Source organism: Falco cherrug, chromosome 5 (genome assembly GCF_023634085.1).
Source record: "Falco cherrug isolate bFalChe1 chromosome 5, bFalChe1.pri, whole genome shotgun sequence".
Taxonomy (NCBI): domain Eukaryota; kingdom Metazoa; phylum Chordata; class Aves; order Falconiformes; family Falconidae; genus Falco; species Falco cherrug.
Genome location: NC_073701.1, coordinates 46,909,024 through 46,927,140, shown reverse-complemented (window position 1 = coordinate 46,927,140; position 18,117 = coordinate 46,909,024). Strand labels below are relative to the sequence as shown.

At 34.1% G+C, this 18,117-nt stretch overlaps 1 protein-coding gene across 4 annotated transcripts in view; it reads left to right on the top strand.

Moving 5' to 3' along the window:
- The window catches only part of ANKS1B (ankyrin repeat and sterile alpha motif domain containing 1B), a 441,494-nt gene that overhangs the window by 169,146 nt on the left and 254,231 nt on the right, over positions 1 to 18,117 (top strand). For all 4 annotated transcript variants that reach the window (XM_027812345.2, XM_027812343.2, XM_027812342.2 and 1 more), the window contains exon 12: positions 928 to 1,108. In XM_027812345.2, the coding sequence (XP_027668146.2) occupies positions 928 to 1,108 (181 nt within the window). The remainder of the gene's footprint in view (positions 1 to 927; positions 1,109 to 18,117) is intronic.

The following is an 18,117-nucleotide window of genomic DNA, read 5'->3' as shown; positions in this document are numbered from 1 at the left end:
ATGTAGCGTGACATTGCAAGCCATCATCAGTGGTCTGTGGCTTATAGTCCATGACATCGAGCACTAAGATTGTCTATATCAATAAGTAGTGCAGTGCAATAGAAACAGATCTGTGTGGTGAAAAAGTTGCTGCTGACCTGATGATTACACTATATAGATTTAATTGGTTTTAATCTGGGCTAGCTTCAGTGTGGTCCTGTGGTCAAAAGGCCGTAAAGGAACATTTTTTGTGCGATCCTGGAATGTACCTTAAAAAGGAATGTTTCTAATGCTCTGAAGCTGCTCTGCAATCCGAAGCACAGCCATTAAGTGGGTTCAGTTCAGAGGTTCACTTCAAAAGTAAATGTTTGATACAAACCAGTATCAAGTTTTTCACTATTCCACGAAAATTCACAAAGAAAGTTTGATTTTCATGTATGATTTTTAAGCTGACACTTTTTCCCTAAGCTCTTAGACATTTCAGTCTTTGAATACTTAAGGCAGCACTTCATAAATTGTAAACAGCAGAGGGTTGCTTTTGAGTGATGAGTGCTTGGTATTATTTTCTAAATTTCATTATACAGGCGTCAGCAGTCTAATTGTTTTGCAAGATGTACCCAGCAATGCAGCTGGTGAAGACTTCCCTTTCTTAACAAAAGATGATTACAATTATTATATGCAAGGCTGTAAAAGCCTATTTTATTTTGAATTAAGTTGATTAGAATGAAGACATGCATTTTTTCTAATAAAGATTAATCCAAATTTTGGAAGGAAACTCTCTCTACACACCATATTTTGTCATATTAAATGATTTTTACTAGTATAACCTTTGAGCAAAATAAAAACAGTAAAAAGAGAGAAGCCCTAGGTAAATTTATTAAATGCCAAGTAATGAAAACTGTGGAAAACGTCTGCATTTTTCACTCCAAATTTCTATTTTTCTTGTAGCCCAAGCAGCGCACATCAATAGTATCTTCTCTGGAATTTCATCGAATGAATCACAGCCACAATTATTTTGAAATCACCTCATCCGTTGGCTGTACAAGTTTTATTTCTACTCCTGCAATCAGTCCAGCTAATTATTCCCTTGGATCTCTGGAATACAGTGTTGAAGAGAGAGAGCTTCCAGGTATAGAAACAAAAGTTTACTTTGCCTATCACAAAGTTTTATAAAGCTATAGGTCTGCAGGTTTAAGCTGGTATTGCTGTTGTCTTTGGTAGTGAAATATGTTTATCATAAATACACAGAATTATTCCTGATTTTGTTTTTTGCTGCTCAACAAAGGGTTCTCATGTTTCCTGACCAATATTACTGAAATACACTTTTTCCTGAATGTTATTTTTTGAATGAAACAAACTTTGCTTTACAGAAATGCCTAGAATTTTGGTTTTGTAGTTTTTGAAATTGTGGTGATTCAGGTACACATCATCATTGTGTGGTCAGCATACTCTAATATGAATTTTAAGTTGGAAAAATGTAATGAGAAATCATTAGGTAACCGTCAGTAAAGATGAGGAAGGGAAGATTTCTAAGTAACCTGACATTGTTTCTGCAGTAGTAATGGGATTCATTAAAGTAAAACTTTAATATATTTGCTCTGATGATAAGAATTTAATAGACTGTGTGCTTGTAACTGTGAAGATTTTATCTGTATATAGCTGTTTACATAACAAAAATGCTTTAAAAAGGATTAAAATATTTTCTTCTTCACAGATCAAAACTTCAGGAGCAAGTAAGTGTCAGTAACCTATGCATTTAGCTACTTCTGTCCTTCACATTTCATATGCAAGATGCTTTATTTAGGATAAACTTGTAGCAGGAGGGTGTAGTATTTGGGGAAGCTGATATATTAAAACAAATATCTAATAGATAGTTTATGTGATCTGCAGATGGAGTTATTTCCTTTAAAGGGGTAATTAAGATATCAATGGAAGTAAATTACTGTAAAATAAAAAAGAATACAAATGTTGAATTTCAGTGTGAACTTATCAATTGGCTTCTGTAGCACTGGTCTGCAAATGAGATGAATCCTCTACATTTCTGGTTGGTAAGGTTTAAGAAAATTCTGAAAACTTCTGCTTTTAAATGATGAAAAAATACTTGGATCAAAGGAAAACTATATTGTAAAAGAACTGTTGTGAAATAAGTTAAAGAGTGAGAAATCCTGTCTGTTACGATGAAGAAAGAGTTAAAATGATCAGAAATTATTCATATTGTTTTTCTCAGACTGGTTGTCATTATCTTTGAAACTAAACCATTGTGCTTGTATTCTTGGATATAGCAAATCTTTTTGAGTCTAACTAGAATTAATTGTAATGGTATCTTTTATTCCTAGGTCTGTGGTCATTTGATTCTTTAGGGGTTTGAGTGGGTTTTGTTATTGTTTTTTCTACTGTAAATTCTCTTCAGTGACCACAATTTTATTCTGGGTAGTTAAATGATACTAAATATGTCTTGCTGTCTAAAAGTAAAAACAAGGAAACAGAACATTCATTGGACTTACATAATTAACTCCTCCAGATTTCTGCTATTGCACAGTTCTGGTTAAGTTCTTCACAATATCTAGATTTCCTTTACTTTTATCTTCTTTGGTTAAATTTACAATGGACTGTACTCAGAAACTTTTAATCACTGTATTTAATTTGTTCTGAAATTGGAACTATAATCATGCTTATTAGAACTGTGCATTTCTAATTTGTGGATGATTTGATTTATGGATTAAGTGGAAGCTGAATTTCCTCTTGTCTCTGCCTAGAAAGCTCAGAAAAAAGTTCTGGGTGGCTTCTACAAGTTTTTCTAGAATACAGTTTACCATAAGTAAATCTTTTAGTTTACCATCAATAAATGAAATAATTATAGTAATAGTGCAGTTCGCACCCCCCCCTTCTCAGATGTTTTCTATCCTAGAATTATTTAAGTAATATATAGGATCACAGATTAGACACAATCATAGTCTGAATGACAAAAATCAACATTTAATTTTGCTCATTAAGGTCCTTTCAACTCCTTAATGATAGATGAACTGTAATTCTGCAAGAGACAAGGAGTACTAATGTGTAAAGAAAATAACAACATACAGAAAGAACAGATCAGAATTGTCTCTCCTGGAAAAGTCTCTGAAGCTTGTCTCTTACCCAGATTATTAAAAGCTGAACCTTGAATAATGATGGCCAGCAAGAAGTAGCGGGAGCAGTGTTCTGCTACAGCTTTTTTTCTGCTTTAGCTAGTTGATGTTTCACTGAAAGGTTGCTTGTTCCTTTTCCAGATCTAGAGTAAGAACAGTCACAATTCATCATATGTCTTGATTATAATCCTCTGAATCGCCAACTTGTTCTGAAAATTGATGGAAGATCTACATCTTGAAAGGATGGTTAGTTCAGTAATAGTTGAGGATTTTTGCACATTTGAGTGTTTCCTTCTATATTATATTATTTGGCATTTATGTGTCTTTTTTTTTTAAAAAAAGCATCAGCAGCAAAAAGCAACAAATAATTTCATCATGCTTATTGAGGTCAAGGGTGTTCTGGCTGACTGGAAAGAAACAATACACAGAAGGAACCCATTTTCACAGTAACTGCAGATAGTAGTTTTCTGTTGCCGTCTTTGAAACAATCAGAATGCTTTTTACAGGAGTTCTAAATCAGGAACTGCCATCTAAATAAGGCATTAGTATTTCCTTACTAGATTTCAGTGCTTTTTATGTTTTCTTAAGGAAACCTGCAGTGGTTTGTTATCATTCAGATAGGAGTAGGAGATGAATACAACAAAATAATTATTCTAATTCTAAAATCTTTATCATTTCACCTCTGCCTCAATAGTCTGCTACCAAAAAAGAATCAACCTCTTGTAATTTTTAGTGGATTAGAGAAAACTCCTTTTTATGTTTGGGGATCACAGTTTTACTCTTGGCATTTGCTAATTCCCTACATCCCCTGATTTGAAACAGGGATCCTGATTTTCAAGAAGTGTGTTTCTGTCAAGTAGAAAACCACTGAACTCTACCACAGCACTGTATTAACCGACTGACAGCATATGGCAACATTTTCTGATTAATTAGCTGGAGATCAGTCCACATACAATGGTAAGTATGTACTTTAGCTTTGGGGTCAGATGGTCTTGTAGTGTTAGGCAAAACCATGTATGTTGCCTGCATGGATGGCAGAAAATACCTTAGTATCAGGTTGCCTGCAACTGAAATGTAAGGATAAAGATTCTTTTATTTGTTTTGAACTTGAACTGGTGGAAGAACCTTTAGCGAGTTGATAGAAACTCTTCTCTCGCTCCAGTAATACACAGGGCAGACTCTGAGTGCAGCTGTGGCGTGTCCTACTTTCACAGCTTCATTTGCAGCAAAAACATTGACTTCATAGAAGTGTTATCAAATTCAGAGAGGATGATCATGCTTTTGTAGTATTGCACTTCACTTCAAGTTGGAGGTCAGTGGATCCAAATAATGTCGGCTACTGTCATTAAACTTTCTATATAAAAGTCCATGCCATTGCACGAGGAAGTAATTACTGTATGTAACTCTGTCATGGCAAGATGCTAGTCATTTTCTTGATCATCTGAATACGTATTTAGTATGTGTTATCATACCAAACACCAATGAAAAATTAAAGACTTGATAATCAGATGATAGTTTCGTTTGTGAGATGTTCCTCATGTAACTGACCGTGAGCAGACCTGTAGATGTGCAAGATCATTCCCTCCAGAAGAGGGCAGTCTGGGCTTTCAGACTGGGATCTCATCTCGTAGCTCTGTGCCTTGGTATGTGCCTCTCGGAAGATCTTTTGAAAATGTAAATCTTCAAGACTGAAGGCAGCAAAATTGTGGCCATCTTGGTAACGTCAGCTTGGTACAATCAACACTGCAACTGAAACTGTCATTCTGGATTATTTTATTTTTCATTTCTGCTTGATCACTTAAAATAATGGATCTTTCTCTAACCTGTATTAACTTCATTACGTCTTCATGTACCAAGCATAATTGGGCTGTGAAATGAAAAAGACAGTTCTGCAGATATTCTTGTTCTGTTTCAGATCAGAAAATAGATCTCTACTGAGATGCATGTATGCAGCAAAAATGTCAGCAGTTGTCTGTAGGTAATCTCACAGCAATCTTTATTTTCAGCCCATGAAAATATTTAAATTTTCAATAAATTCTCTATACCATTCATTGTAAAAGAGTATACAGTATTTCTCTCATCTTGTTGTGGTATCTAAAGGTATTCACTGAGTTTATATCTTAGTTATAAAGTCTGTCTCCACTGTAGGACCTTAATGTAGCTCTCCCTTTTTACATGTCTAGTTTTCTGGCAATGAGTAATGTTATTTCATTCATCTAAGAAGGCTACGTTGTTCCTTAAAACAACCCAGAATGTACAATTCAATAATTCAATCTTTAATATGTGGATTATAATTTTTTCTCTTCTAGAATGGAAAGGTAGTATTTGAGTCACACCTCAGTTTTCTTCTAGAAGTGTCTTCAGATCTTTCTTTAAAGTAAATATCTGATCAAATTGTTTTGTCTCACAAGCCCAATTTTTCTGAAGCAAAAGCAGTCCTGCATTTAAAGATCAGCTTGCAGGTTTGTCTTTCTCTTTTGAGAGAATCAAGATATTCAGCATATTACTGTGGCTGTTAGTAAGTATCAGAACCTTGGTTCAGAGGTCTGGTCTAAAATTCCTGGCTATGTTGCACTCTAGATACAATCAAAATTTATTCTTCTGGAGGAGTGTTCCTTTATGTGGCATTAGCAAAGCTGCTATTTGAAATAGGTCAACATTACTTTCTCATTCAAATATCTCATTTATTAGGATCTGATATGAAAAGATCAAACTGTGATGTTTATGTAGACTCTTCAAGCTCTCTTTCTTCAGTTATGAAAAGTTTTGGAATTACTGGAAGTGAAAAACAAAAGAAAAGGAATCCAAAGAAAAAACAAAATATTTTTTATTGCTAGAAGGTATTTTTAGGTATACTGTATGTAAGTTCATGGTACACTTTTTCTGTTAACCATACCTTGCTAATTATGAAAATAATGCATGGCTTTCCAGTGATAGAGAAAGGGGAAAATATTGGCATGTAATGAAATAAGCTAATCAACAAATGCTGGTAAATAAAGCATTCCCATCTCCTGTATATGGAAACCTGCATGTCTAGTGAGGGAACATTTGAAAAAACTGGTATTACAAGCCTGTACCAACCTATCATTGATTGAGAGCTCTTCTAGATGAAATGTCTGAGAAGGTCAAATTCAAGCCCTCTTTTCTCTGGTTTTTAATTTTCTTCATCATCTTCTTGATTACAATACAACAAAATCTGCCAAGACATTCTACAAACCAGGTTAATTTGAGCCTTTTCGTGTGTGAAGGTTATCTTTTTTTTTCCCTTCAATTTAAAGCCAAGTTCAACTGAGTGCAATTAGTGACATATTAGAGCTATTCCAGGAACTGCTACTGGGGATCATACTCAGTACTGTCTCAAACAATTTCTCTTTTGTTGTAATTAAGTTGTCCAGCAGATGTAGCATATTAAGGTCTCCTTATGTTGCCTTACTTTTTGCTGCTTCTAATTCCAGCCTTTGCATAGTTACCCAAGGCAAAGATAGTCTGTCCCACGGTAACAGAGAAATGTAGGGTTAATTAATATTACAAATTTGTATTTGTTAAGTGCTAATTGTCTTTTCACCTTCCAGTTTCAAAACAACATCATGCAGCTCATTGTAATTATATCTCACTGTTACAAATATGTCAACATGGAGTGTATGATATCCAAAAACCTGACAGCATAAAGACCCAAGTGAGGCGATTCCTGGAAAGCTGTAGATGAAACAGACTCCTGTCATTCCATTTGAAAACAATACATCTTTTTGCAAGAAACTGATCTTCTGTACTAGTGCTTTCATAAAATGTTAGATACAATAAACCCCTAGATCCCATGCCACCTGTACTTTAAAATAATCTTTTTGGAGATAGTTATATCTTTCCAACTTAAACTTTATGACAGTGTTACCTAGCTCTTCAGTAATGTTATCTTTCAGTCTTGTCTCAGGCTTAAATGAATTATCTCGGCTAAACCCATTTAGCAGCTGTTAGTTGAACCTGCTTTCCAAACATACTGTCTCACATGTCACTAAGTATGTGGACATTCTGATTGCTAAGTCAATAGTAAACTAGTATGAAAATAAAACAAGTTGAAGCAGGCATATTGAAGGAATAAAACTGCAGATGGGTGTCTAAGCTCTGTTGTCACATATAGCATTGGATGTGTTAATAAAACAAGAAATTACATGAACAGCTAATCTCTTTTCAAGTTAAATTCTAACCATCTGACCACATGTGGATAGGCACGTGTTGAGCAGTGTGCGTGCCTGTCTTTTATTCAAATGGCTATTCCTCAGAGGATTTGCTATTTTCCCCTGCATTATTTGCTTACTATGAATAAAGCCAGTTAGTGGTGGGCAATACAGGGGGAAAAAATCCCATGTAATGTACAATACATTTACTAATTTTGAAAGCCTATATTCTTAGGCCTCACTCTGGCAAGCAGTAAGGTAAGAAACAGAGCAGTGCTGTGATGATGCTGGAGATGAGAATTTCTTAGATCCTGTTCTAAACTTGGGGAAGATTTCCCTCAGGATCCTTAGGGACACTGCGTGTTACACTACAGTCAGTTTCAGATATTAGCTGTTTCTTCAACTCTTTCTTTGCCCCTCAAGTAAACGTAAAGTAATCTAGGCATGTTTGCGTACATGTCTATTTACACTATTCAAATCTATCACACTTCATTTAGTTGCACATGTCCTTTTCTTTTGTGAGATGACAGAACAGTCATGTAACAGTGGTTTGCCACAACAGAAAAATGTTTTCCTGAAGGAGCATCAGAGATTAAAATAGTAATCCTATAAAGGATCTTTAAAGAGCTTCTTTGGAGAAACAAGTTATGAATGAAATTGTTAGAAGCAATGCAATTTTTATTATATATATATCTGATGTGCATTTTTTCAGTTATAACAATTATCCTGACATGTAAGGTCAAAAGAAAAAATATTTTCTGTAACATTTCATTTACAATCCTTAGCCATTTCTAGAAGCACAGTAACTATAGGCAATACTCGTATTTGTCTGATTGTCATCTTAGTCAACTCTTTGCTGTTTTTGGTTTGTTTTGTTAGGTTTTTTTAATAAGCTGGAAGCAAAATAACTCCTTTACTTGTAGTGGGACCATTTGCAGAGATAGATTGTTTTATTCTTTAGGCTGTCAGCATGCCTTATATTGTTCCTTTATCTTTCCTTTGGACATTTTGTAAGTAAGATTGACCAAGCTGCAGAGGGACGCTCAGGAAAACTTTGTCAGAATTGCCATTGCAGGATATGAGCGCTATGAGAAAAGAGCACTAGGATGTTTCCGTCTTCAGTTCCTCACAGTGTTGTAGTACAGTTTTCTTGAACTCTGTGAATGAATTTAAACATTGTAACATTATTTAGAATATTCTATCCTACATTTAAGTCTATTTTTCCTTTCTTATTATCTTGTCCTCTTACTCATATTTAATCGCTTTTCTACTTCTCATTAGCAGAAAGTTTTATCTTTTAGAAAGCTTTCTGCTCACCAGATATATTTCTGAGCTGAGATGATTAGAATTGAAGGAAATGGCAAAAATGTGTTAAAAAAAAGTGGTTTTTTAAAAGAACTTTTAGTCCTCTGAGCATATTTTGTGATATCCTGTTCAAAAAAAACCCCAAAACCAATTACATACCAACCAGTAAGAAAGAATTTTATCTTTTTTCTTTTCTCCTAAAACCACTCAGAAATAAAAGACAATTTCTATTTCTCTTTCTTACTCTCTGTGCATCTAATTCAACTACATCTTTTTCTATTTGCTGTTTCTTGCTATCCAATTGTAATGCTACTGTCATTTGGTGTAATAGATCACTCTTTTTATGTTCCACACTGCATTTAAAAAATGGTCTATATGGGTGGGAAAACAAACTTTCTATACCTTTTGTGAATATCCAACAACTAGGTTAGGGTCAGTCTTACTCACTAGCTAATTAAGTAGGTATTTTAAAACCAGCTTGTGTTGAACAATGTAAAAAAGACACATTATCAGTGTACATTGCAGGTGGTAGTTTTCTTGTGGAAAATGAAATTTTGATGCCATTATAGTGAACAGAGAAAAGTGAACCCAGATCTCCCTCACTTTGGAATAGCTGGTATCATTTTGTCTAAAATGCAGGTGGCACTGTGAGTTCCATTATTTTTTTTCTAACCTTGAAAATCCTTTTTTCAGCAGGAATTAGTCAATAAATCTGACACGTTTTCATGAATGGTTTCAGAATGACCAAATAGATCTTACTATAAACCAAGGTGTAATATTTATGTCTCTTTCTTCCTGTGTTATTGAATAACTTCTATACAGTAGCTAGCTCGATAGTTCATCATTAGATAAGAATTCAAAAAGATACTGGCAAGTTTGAAAAAAAATTAAAATATTCCTTGCTCTGAGGAGCATTTCTGTGCTCTGGCAGAAATAAATAGTTGCACAAATTCAGGATATAACAAATAATATAAATTAAAATTTTCAAGAGATATGTTTGAAAATCTATAGAAACACTGCATGTTATACTTAATTTTGGACTTGTTCATACAAGTTCTGTATAGGAGTGTTCATTTTGTATTTCTAGTTGTAATGTAGCTCTAATTGTAAAGTTGTATAAATTGAAAGGATTTTTTTCCCCATTTCTATTTTTTACATAGAGAGAGAGTCATTACCTTCTTAGAGTTATGTAGAGGAAGCATTAAGATTTTGGACTTAATCAAATGAAGAAGATAGATGCAGATGGCCATGTCTGGGGAAGATACAAAACTGTACTCTGAAAATATGTCAGAACTGTCAGAGACCTAAATGAATAAATTCTCATAAGTGTAATAAAAACAGAAGGATATTTAAAAAAAAAAGCATTAGGAAGGTTGGCCTGAGTAAGACTAAAGTTTTCTCTACCCTGTATCGTATTTGACAATGACCAAACATGAATGCCTTTGGGGAATGTGTAATTGCAAAAAAAATGCAAAGTGACACCTCTTCAGAACATCATTACAGCTTTCAGCTATTCACAGGCCAAAGTCCTCCTAAGCCCAAGGTTCTCATGGATGTTTCCTAGGTATTACATAACCTTACGAGATTTTTTGTTCTACAGATTTATCCATTAAACCCATGTGTAATTTCTGTACACACAAAATATTGCAAGGAGTTTCACACTTAACTAAAATCTAATCCCCATGACAGGATTGCACTTTTTGTTCCAATCATTTAAAAAATCAAGCTTGACTAGTAAGTCCATTGTTTATGTTCCAGAGATTCATTTGTGTGACTTGCACCCAGCAGATTGTGACACCAGGTGATGCCAATTGTCTGCATTTCAGCAACACTGTTCGGAGAACTTAGATTCTCAATTCCTGAGACAGAATAATTTTCAGTTGTGGCTTTTTCCCCTAGTTATGGATATTTTTCTTATATTAAGAGAAGCCCTTTGTAAATAATTTGAAGGAAAAGTCTTATTCCCACTTTTGTTGATGTATTGTAGAGCTTATTAGTGGCTATTTACTGTTTGTACATTTACAAGAATGAAAATACTGAAGACTTATTCTGTAGTGGCATTATTTATGTATGTTATTTCCTAATATTTAAGTCATGATGAAGTACCCTGTTAAGAAAGGACTGTGGGTCAATCTTGTTCAGCTCACAAGGAATAATATTACTGATCTCCTAAGAATTTTTTTAAAAAAGAAAATAATTAAGAATTGCTGTCTCCAGACATACCTCATAGCAATGGCAGGACTCTCTATAATCTTCCCTCTCCAGAAGCCATATTGGCAACAGCAGAGGCAACACGCATCTCGTGTCATCAGAAAAATCAAACACAGACTTGTGCGTAGTCTTACCAAGCAGTTTGTGTCATGCTTCTTATGATCAATAATTTATAATGCTATCTGTAGTCTCTTTTTTAATGTATTGGATAGCTTGTAACTATGATAATAAGATCTGTGCTTCTGGTATCAGTCAGGCTGTAAATGGCTTTAGAGAAGTATGTCCTTGCACAATTGTTTGCAAGATCCTTATTTGTCAGGAAAGAAGAATCTCCATGCAAAACCTCAAGCTATATGTGAAAACCCAAACACACACAAAAAATAATTTCATTGTAGCATTTTTAGTGCTACTTTCATTAAAATTAGTTTAGATTAAATTCAACTTAGTTGAATTCTCTGGAGCCTAGTATGCTTGCTTTTTACATTAAAATTTAAGGTTTTCTTCAAATATAACGCTCCCCTGGCAGCTCTTAATTTATCAAGATATCAGGTACATGCATATATTCATGCTTGAGAGCTGTCGTACTGTTACACATAGCTTACATGAGCTGTAAGCAGGAGAAAGGTAGCTGTATAAAACTATATTCAGTAATAAAAGTATATTCAGTTTTAAAGTTTACTGGATTCCATGGAATTCTGTAAACCAAAACTATAATCCAATAATAATGCAATATTTCAATAACAATAATTCAGTGACAAATGATTGAAGCGTAATTTTTTTATCTAGTTTTGGTGTTTCCATAGCAGGACAGTGGGGTGGTTGTTGGGGATTTTTGTTTCTGATAAATGAGTTTGAATTATGAAAAAACTGTATTTACCTATGCAACAGTCCACTAAGAGGCAGTTTAATACCGTTATTACTAAGGCAAAAGTAAAAACCAGCTATCCTTCACATGAATCCTGTGTATCATTTACTTGCTGGATCTTAAAATACTGTCTTTGAATGTTTAGTGGCACCTTAAAAATGTTGGAAGAACAAACAGTGTATTTTCAAAAAAAAAAAAAGTCAAGAAAGGTATGGTGCTCACATTGAAGCCCATCTTCTCATTTGATTTCAGCCAGAAGGAATACAGCTCATGCACTCTGCGATTGCTCCAGGATGTGAACCAAAACACAGTAAATGGGAACTGTCAGATTTCCCAGCCAAACTAAAACACTAACATAGACAAACCAGAAAGCCTTCAGTACAAATCAGCTCCTATTAACCATGAAAGAATCAGAACAATGAAAATAATGAGAAAGGAGAGATTCTGAATATTTCAGCTATAGAAATAGCTCTAATTGTCTCTTTTACCACGTCGAATATCAGAAAGCCTGGCTGAGATACAGGATTTGTAAAACCAAGCTTATTGGTTTACTTTTCTGAGATAAATTCCAGGAAAGTCAATTGTTAAAACCTTAAATATTCAATTATTTGAATCACTTGCTGTTTATTCAAGCAGTTACAATTACCCTACCTGCTTGCTAGCTCGCTCGCATCCCTCTGAAGAAGTGAGATGATATGTATAATTGCCCTCTTGTCCCTCCTTCTGTAGAAGGTATCCTATGCCATCTTCGTAGGCAAGAGGAATGCAATGCTCAAAAAGAAAGAAATGGCATAACAAAACAAAGAAGAAACTATTAAAAATATAGATTCAGGGAACAGGGAAGGATGTTTTTCCCTGTATTACCAGGCATTTTTCACGAAGGTAAAAACATACATTATTTCTTTGGAGCAACATGGACTGCATGGACTATACTACCCCAAGCTTTTTTGTAGCTTAGGATGTAGTTTTATATCATGACCACAGAATAATAAATACTCATCATAAATTTCTTTTTCCTATTGTATAATGATATATGGTCTGGCCATCTTTTCTTTTTCTGAGTGATTGACTCCCCTGCAGAGGTTACCATACTCATGATTCCTATAGGCAAAACCCCCTGACAATCATTCCAAGTCAGTGGAACTGACAGCCCATATCTGCCTACATGGTGTGTCTGCATGTTGTCAGGGAAGTCCTTCTTGGACAGTGTATCAGATAATTTAGGCAGGCAGCTATGTTTTGATCATTTAACAAGTAGCTGGTCCTCACCTCATCTGCTGTATTTTGAAGCTCAAGTGACATGTTGCCCCTGATCATGTAGCTATTCTTCAGAAAAGGATGGGGAAAAGGAAACGTCACTAATCTCAATCAAGGATAAGGTGAGCAACACCAAAGTACTAAGTGCCTTGCTTAATTTTGAAGAAAAATTTTGGAACAGACCTTTTTAAAGTTCCAATCAAGTGTCATAGTTCATTTCAGGAAATAATCATACTTACAATTAATTACTTCAGGATTTTGGAAAATTCTTAACTGATACATTCTTTCTCTCGAGAACATCCTTCTACAGTATAGCAGCAATTGAAACATTATCTATAGCAACCGTAGCCATGGGGAAATATTTTTTTCTCCAGCACTGAAAGCAAACACTATTACAAAATATAGTACATACAATAATATCAAATCAAGAATATCTCATGATGGTGCTTACTTGGAATTTTGATGAAATATACACTCTTAATTAATATTTTAGTTTTTTAATGACACTTTGAATTTAATAATGTCATGTATTTTGATCTAGACTACTCTGCCTTTACTACTCTGTGGGTGATATTGGGTTGCCTTAAATACTTATCAACTACATAAATAATCAGCACAACTACTTTAAAAAGTCTCATATAGTTGTTTCCTTTCATCATCTTTCTGGATTTAAATAATCACAGATTATTATATCTTTAATATTTTTTTAACTTCTCATTATAATTAGATACCAGGTTGTGTTTTTCTTATGAGAGCTTTATTTCTTTTTATGGGAGCTATATGCACTCTTAGAACTTACAAACCAAGCTTGATTATTGGATATGCAGTTCCCTTCTCTTTTGTTCTTTTGTGTCACAATCAGTAAGACCACACATGTTACTAAACATCATATTCATATACTGATACTGAGCTACAAAATTTTGACCAAAGAAAAACCCGCCCTTCAGTCTGTATATAATTAAGTTTTGCCTCAGCAGCACAGACAACAGATCTTGTGTGATTAGCATCCTATCTAATTCAGCTTAGCAAATTCAGCTTAAAGAAAAGATTACTAAATATTGTCATTAAAATAGTATTGAGGAAAAGATACGCAAAATAGTAAAAAGAACATTAACTATATTTCATAGGTATTTGATATTAGTCCTATTTTTAGTCCTAAATCTTGATAACCCAAGGATAACAGTACTGACGATATAAAATAAATTAAAAAATTACATTTTTGAGCAAGTAATTTTTCTTCTAATAGAAATGTATTTCTTAACATTCATTATACCGTTCCCTGGAAACTTGAGAGCTAAGCTTTAAATAAACTAAAGATATGGTAGTAGGACCAGTGGTCCTCTTAAGTAAATGTCAGTGATATGATTATAACTAAATCTGATGAGTAATTTAAAAGTATTTTTTATTTTAATTTAGGAACACTGTCACCTGTCAAAACTGTGTGAGAAAGAACATGAAAAATGAGATAGGTCAAAAACAGAAGAGGAGGAGAAAGCAAATAGCGAACACCTTGGTGGTTAGAATACTTATTATCTATGCTTAAAATCCTTCTTTCAAGTACCTGGGCTGAGCAGGGATTTGAATCTCTGTTTTCCACCTCACCAACAAATACCTCAAACTCCTGGTCTTGTATGTTCATACATTCTCTATTTTCATCCAGAATTTTTCTTTAGCTAAGAAAACTTTTGCCAGTAAAGCATTACAGAAACCAACTACACCTTGTGAATCTTTTGTTAGATAATTAATATTTTCCACCAAAAAGAGCAGAAAGTTATGTGAAAAATTCCTAAATTATCCTTTTCTGTAACACCAAATAAATGCTGTTACACTATCTTACAAGACAGGTAAAATAAATGGCTACTGTTTTTAATAGATATAGTGAATTGTTCTGTATGCTACCACTCACTCATAACCTGAAAACCAAATTAGACTTTTTAGAAAGGAATTTTAATTACATGCTGGAGTTACATATTCTATATTATTCTTTGGAGTCACTGTATAGACCAAAATATGCAAATGTATTTTGCAAAATAAAATGTTTGGTAAGATATCTATGGTTATGACTGTCTTCAGAAGATGTTATAGAATATTTGATACTGACAATATAAGTAAGAAAATGTGTTTAAAATGCTGATTACCAGTTAAAATTATCCAGGGGACTGATCCAAAGCTTATTGGTATTACTGGAGATATTCATACTGAGTTTAGCAGATATCAGATAGAGTCAGAGTCCGACCCATTAAAAATTACTAGTGTGGAAGAGCTCTTTCTTTCTAAAAACACTGGAGGCAAATACATTAGTTCAAAACCAGTGGGATATCATTCTGAACTAAATCTATAGTTCTAAAGTAGAACATGTGCATGATAGGTCTGAACAGTGATTTAAAACAGATTTGAATTGGACTGGCATACTTAACTGACAGGACTTGGGATTACTGTGTGCTCTAAAAAAGCATTTAAATCTGCATGCTTCCTGTTTTTCTAAGGCTAGAGATCAATTTGGGACATTTTAGCACAGTACATCACTTATTTCTGTTTCAGATTCTAAAAATTGCTTTGAAGTGTATGCCAGGAGCAAAATTATTTCTGCCCATAAATGAAATAACTCATTCTCTGTGGCTTCCTCAGATGTGGAGTCAAATCTCGGCTGAGGAAAAATATCATTGTAAAAAATAGAAGAACATGTAACTCCTAATTTTAAGTTTAGCATTTAGCATTCAGAAAACATTATGGGCTAAACCGTGGTGCACAGTCACAAGCTCTTCTGACGGAGGTGCACCAAAGATGATCTGTCTCAGCTGGGCACAATCTGCTCTGGGAAGTAAGAGAAAGACGGTCTGTTGTCCATTGCACATTATGCCAATGAAGTTAACTTGAATCCTGCTGGATAGATGGTTATTAGAAAAGCATGGGGATCTTAGAAAAATTTGTGCCATATTTAGTATTTTTGGCCCTTTTCTTGAAAGTGCAAGTTCATGCAAAATAATTTGAACCTGTTACCTCCTTGCCTGATATTCTCAGATACGTAATGTATAACATGCCCAAAGAAAAGAGGATTGGTTTATCTCTTCTGTCTCTAGCATGAAAAGAGTTCAGGGAGAGTTGCTGTCTGCTGTTCTTGAACAGTTGCCTTGCTAGCTGGTGTAAGGTCTTACGGCAGGCTTTCACACATACACAGAAGATTAAGAGCAGTACACAGTCTGGACCTGTGTAGATTCAGAGCAGTATATAAATAGAAAATGTAGAATTATGTGGTACTTGAAAGAGACATCTAGTTCAGACCATCACAGCTATAGCCACGTTACTACTATCTGGTTTTCAGAATATTTTCTTACCAATTTCCTGATAACTCTTGAATTCTGAAATACTTATGAGATATCATTGCAATGGAGCGTAATGTCATCATCGCTGTTGCTGAGGCTTTCAGGGTCAATTTTATCTTCCTATGTTAGTACAGATCATAAGAAAATTTCATATAAAGTGAAGGCAGGGCATGTTATCATTAAAGATAGGGTCCATAAATCATGCTGGAGACAGTTCTAGAGTTGTCCAGGATACCAAAAGGATTTGATCAGTGGCTAAATGGATCTTTGAAGCTATTCATTTTGCCACCCTTCTATTCACAACCTTCCGAGATCTAGTGCCAACCCCACAATCCCTTCCTGACCTGAGGTTGGATGGGCATCTTTTCTTTTAATGACCCATCGCTGGAGCTTTTGTCTGCATAAGACATTAGTGAATTTGGTTGATGATATAAAATCTAAACTACAGTTGACAGTAAACATATTTAATATGTGGAAATTAATACAGCATTCTCTTCTAAGTGTCCAGATTTCTGGAATGATTAAACTGGATGTACAGATAAATGCTTTAGAATACAATGTATGAGAATGTGTAATAGGCAAGAAGATGCTTATCCAAAATTTGATTGTTTAATGATACTTGGCATAATGTTTGGGAAATGAAAGTATACAGAATATTCTCTTACGGGATTTATCTTTTGGTGACTTCGAAACTCTGTCTGGACCCAGAAGTGCACAGTAAATGTGAAGGCTCTTTTGAAAAGTATGGTTAACAATAGAAATTTACCTTCCCAATGAGGTATTTACTAAAGCTGTTTGAAGCTCAAAGCCTGAATAAGCAAAACAGATGCAAAAGTTGCCCCAATTACAGTTCAAGTGTGATTCTGCATATTTTTTTATATAATTAGATAGCATATTGGAATTATAGAATTGCGTTAAAGAAAGACTTGGTGAAAACTGTGCTGCCCTGATATTTTGCAGTTACTGAAAATAAGTTAAGTGTGAAGCATTTCCCAGATGGTAAAAATTCACTCCAAGGAATTTAAATTGATACTCAAAATGTTGCTGTGTTCACAAAGCTCCTTTTGCATCTTTAAAAAGAAAATTGCAATGTACTCTAATCACTGCCAATTGTACTATAATTTATTGCAAGGAAGATTAGATGAACATAAAAATTGCAGGTGGAAATTTGATCTCTCCCTGCATTACAGACTTGCAGTATATCATCATCTTTCAAGTTTTGACCTATTTTTGCTATATTATCATGAAACTGAGGTTTCTTCAGGGAAATATCAGTAAAACATCATGCCCTTATGAAACAACTGTCAGTGTTAATTTAGTTACAGAGTCATTTCCTCCAGTGTAAGCAAGATTTCTTATAATCTCTTGATGCAGTATTAGTTTCTAAAAATATTTTTAAACAAAGGATTCATTATTGTGTTTGAAATATTTGAGTCAGTTTAGGATAGCAATCTAATATAAACATTTCTTCAGACTCCTTAACAATGCAATAGTCTTACCACTTTAAATAGTTTTTATGTCTGAAGTACTGGACTTCTTTTTTTTCAAATTTTGTGTATAATTTTGTTATCTAACATTTTATATTTATGCAAACTGAGTCAATGCAAGTAGTGCTTCCTTGATTAAGGAACAGAAACATAAAGATATAATTTGGTATTATCAGCATAATAATCATAACTAATTCATATAATAAATGGAACCTTCTTTGTCAAATGTGACTTATATTTAAAAAATAATTAAGTACCTCCATAATTAAAATATGTATAAACTCAATGCTGAGAAAGATTCTTCTAAGTTACTCAAGTACTTACTTGTACATGCTTATGCATAGACATGTTTTCCCAGGATTTCCAACACAGAACTTCAGTGTTTTGTGGAAA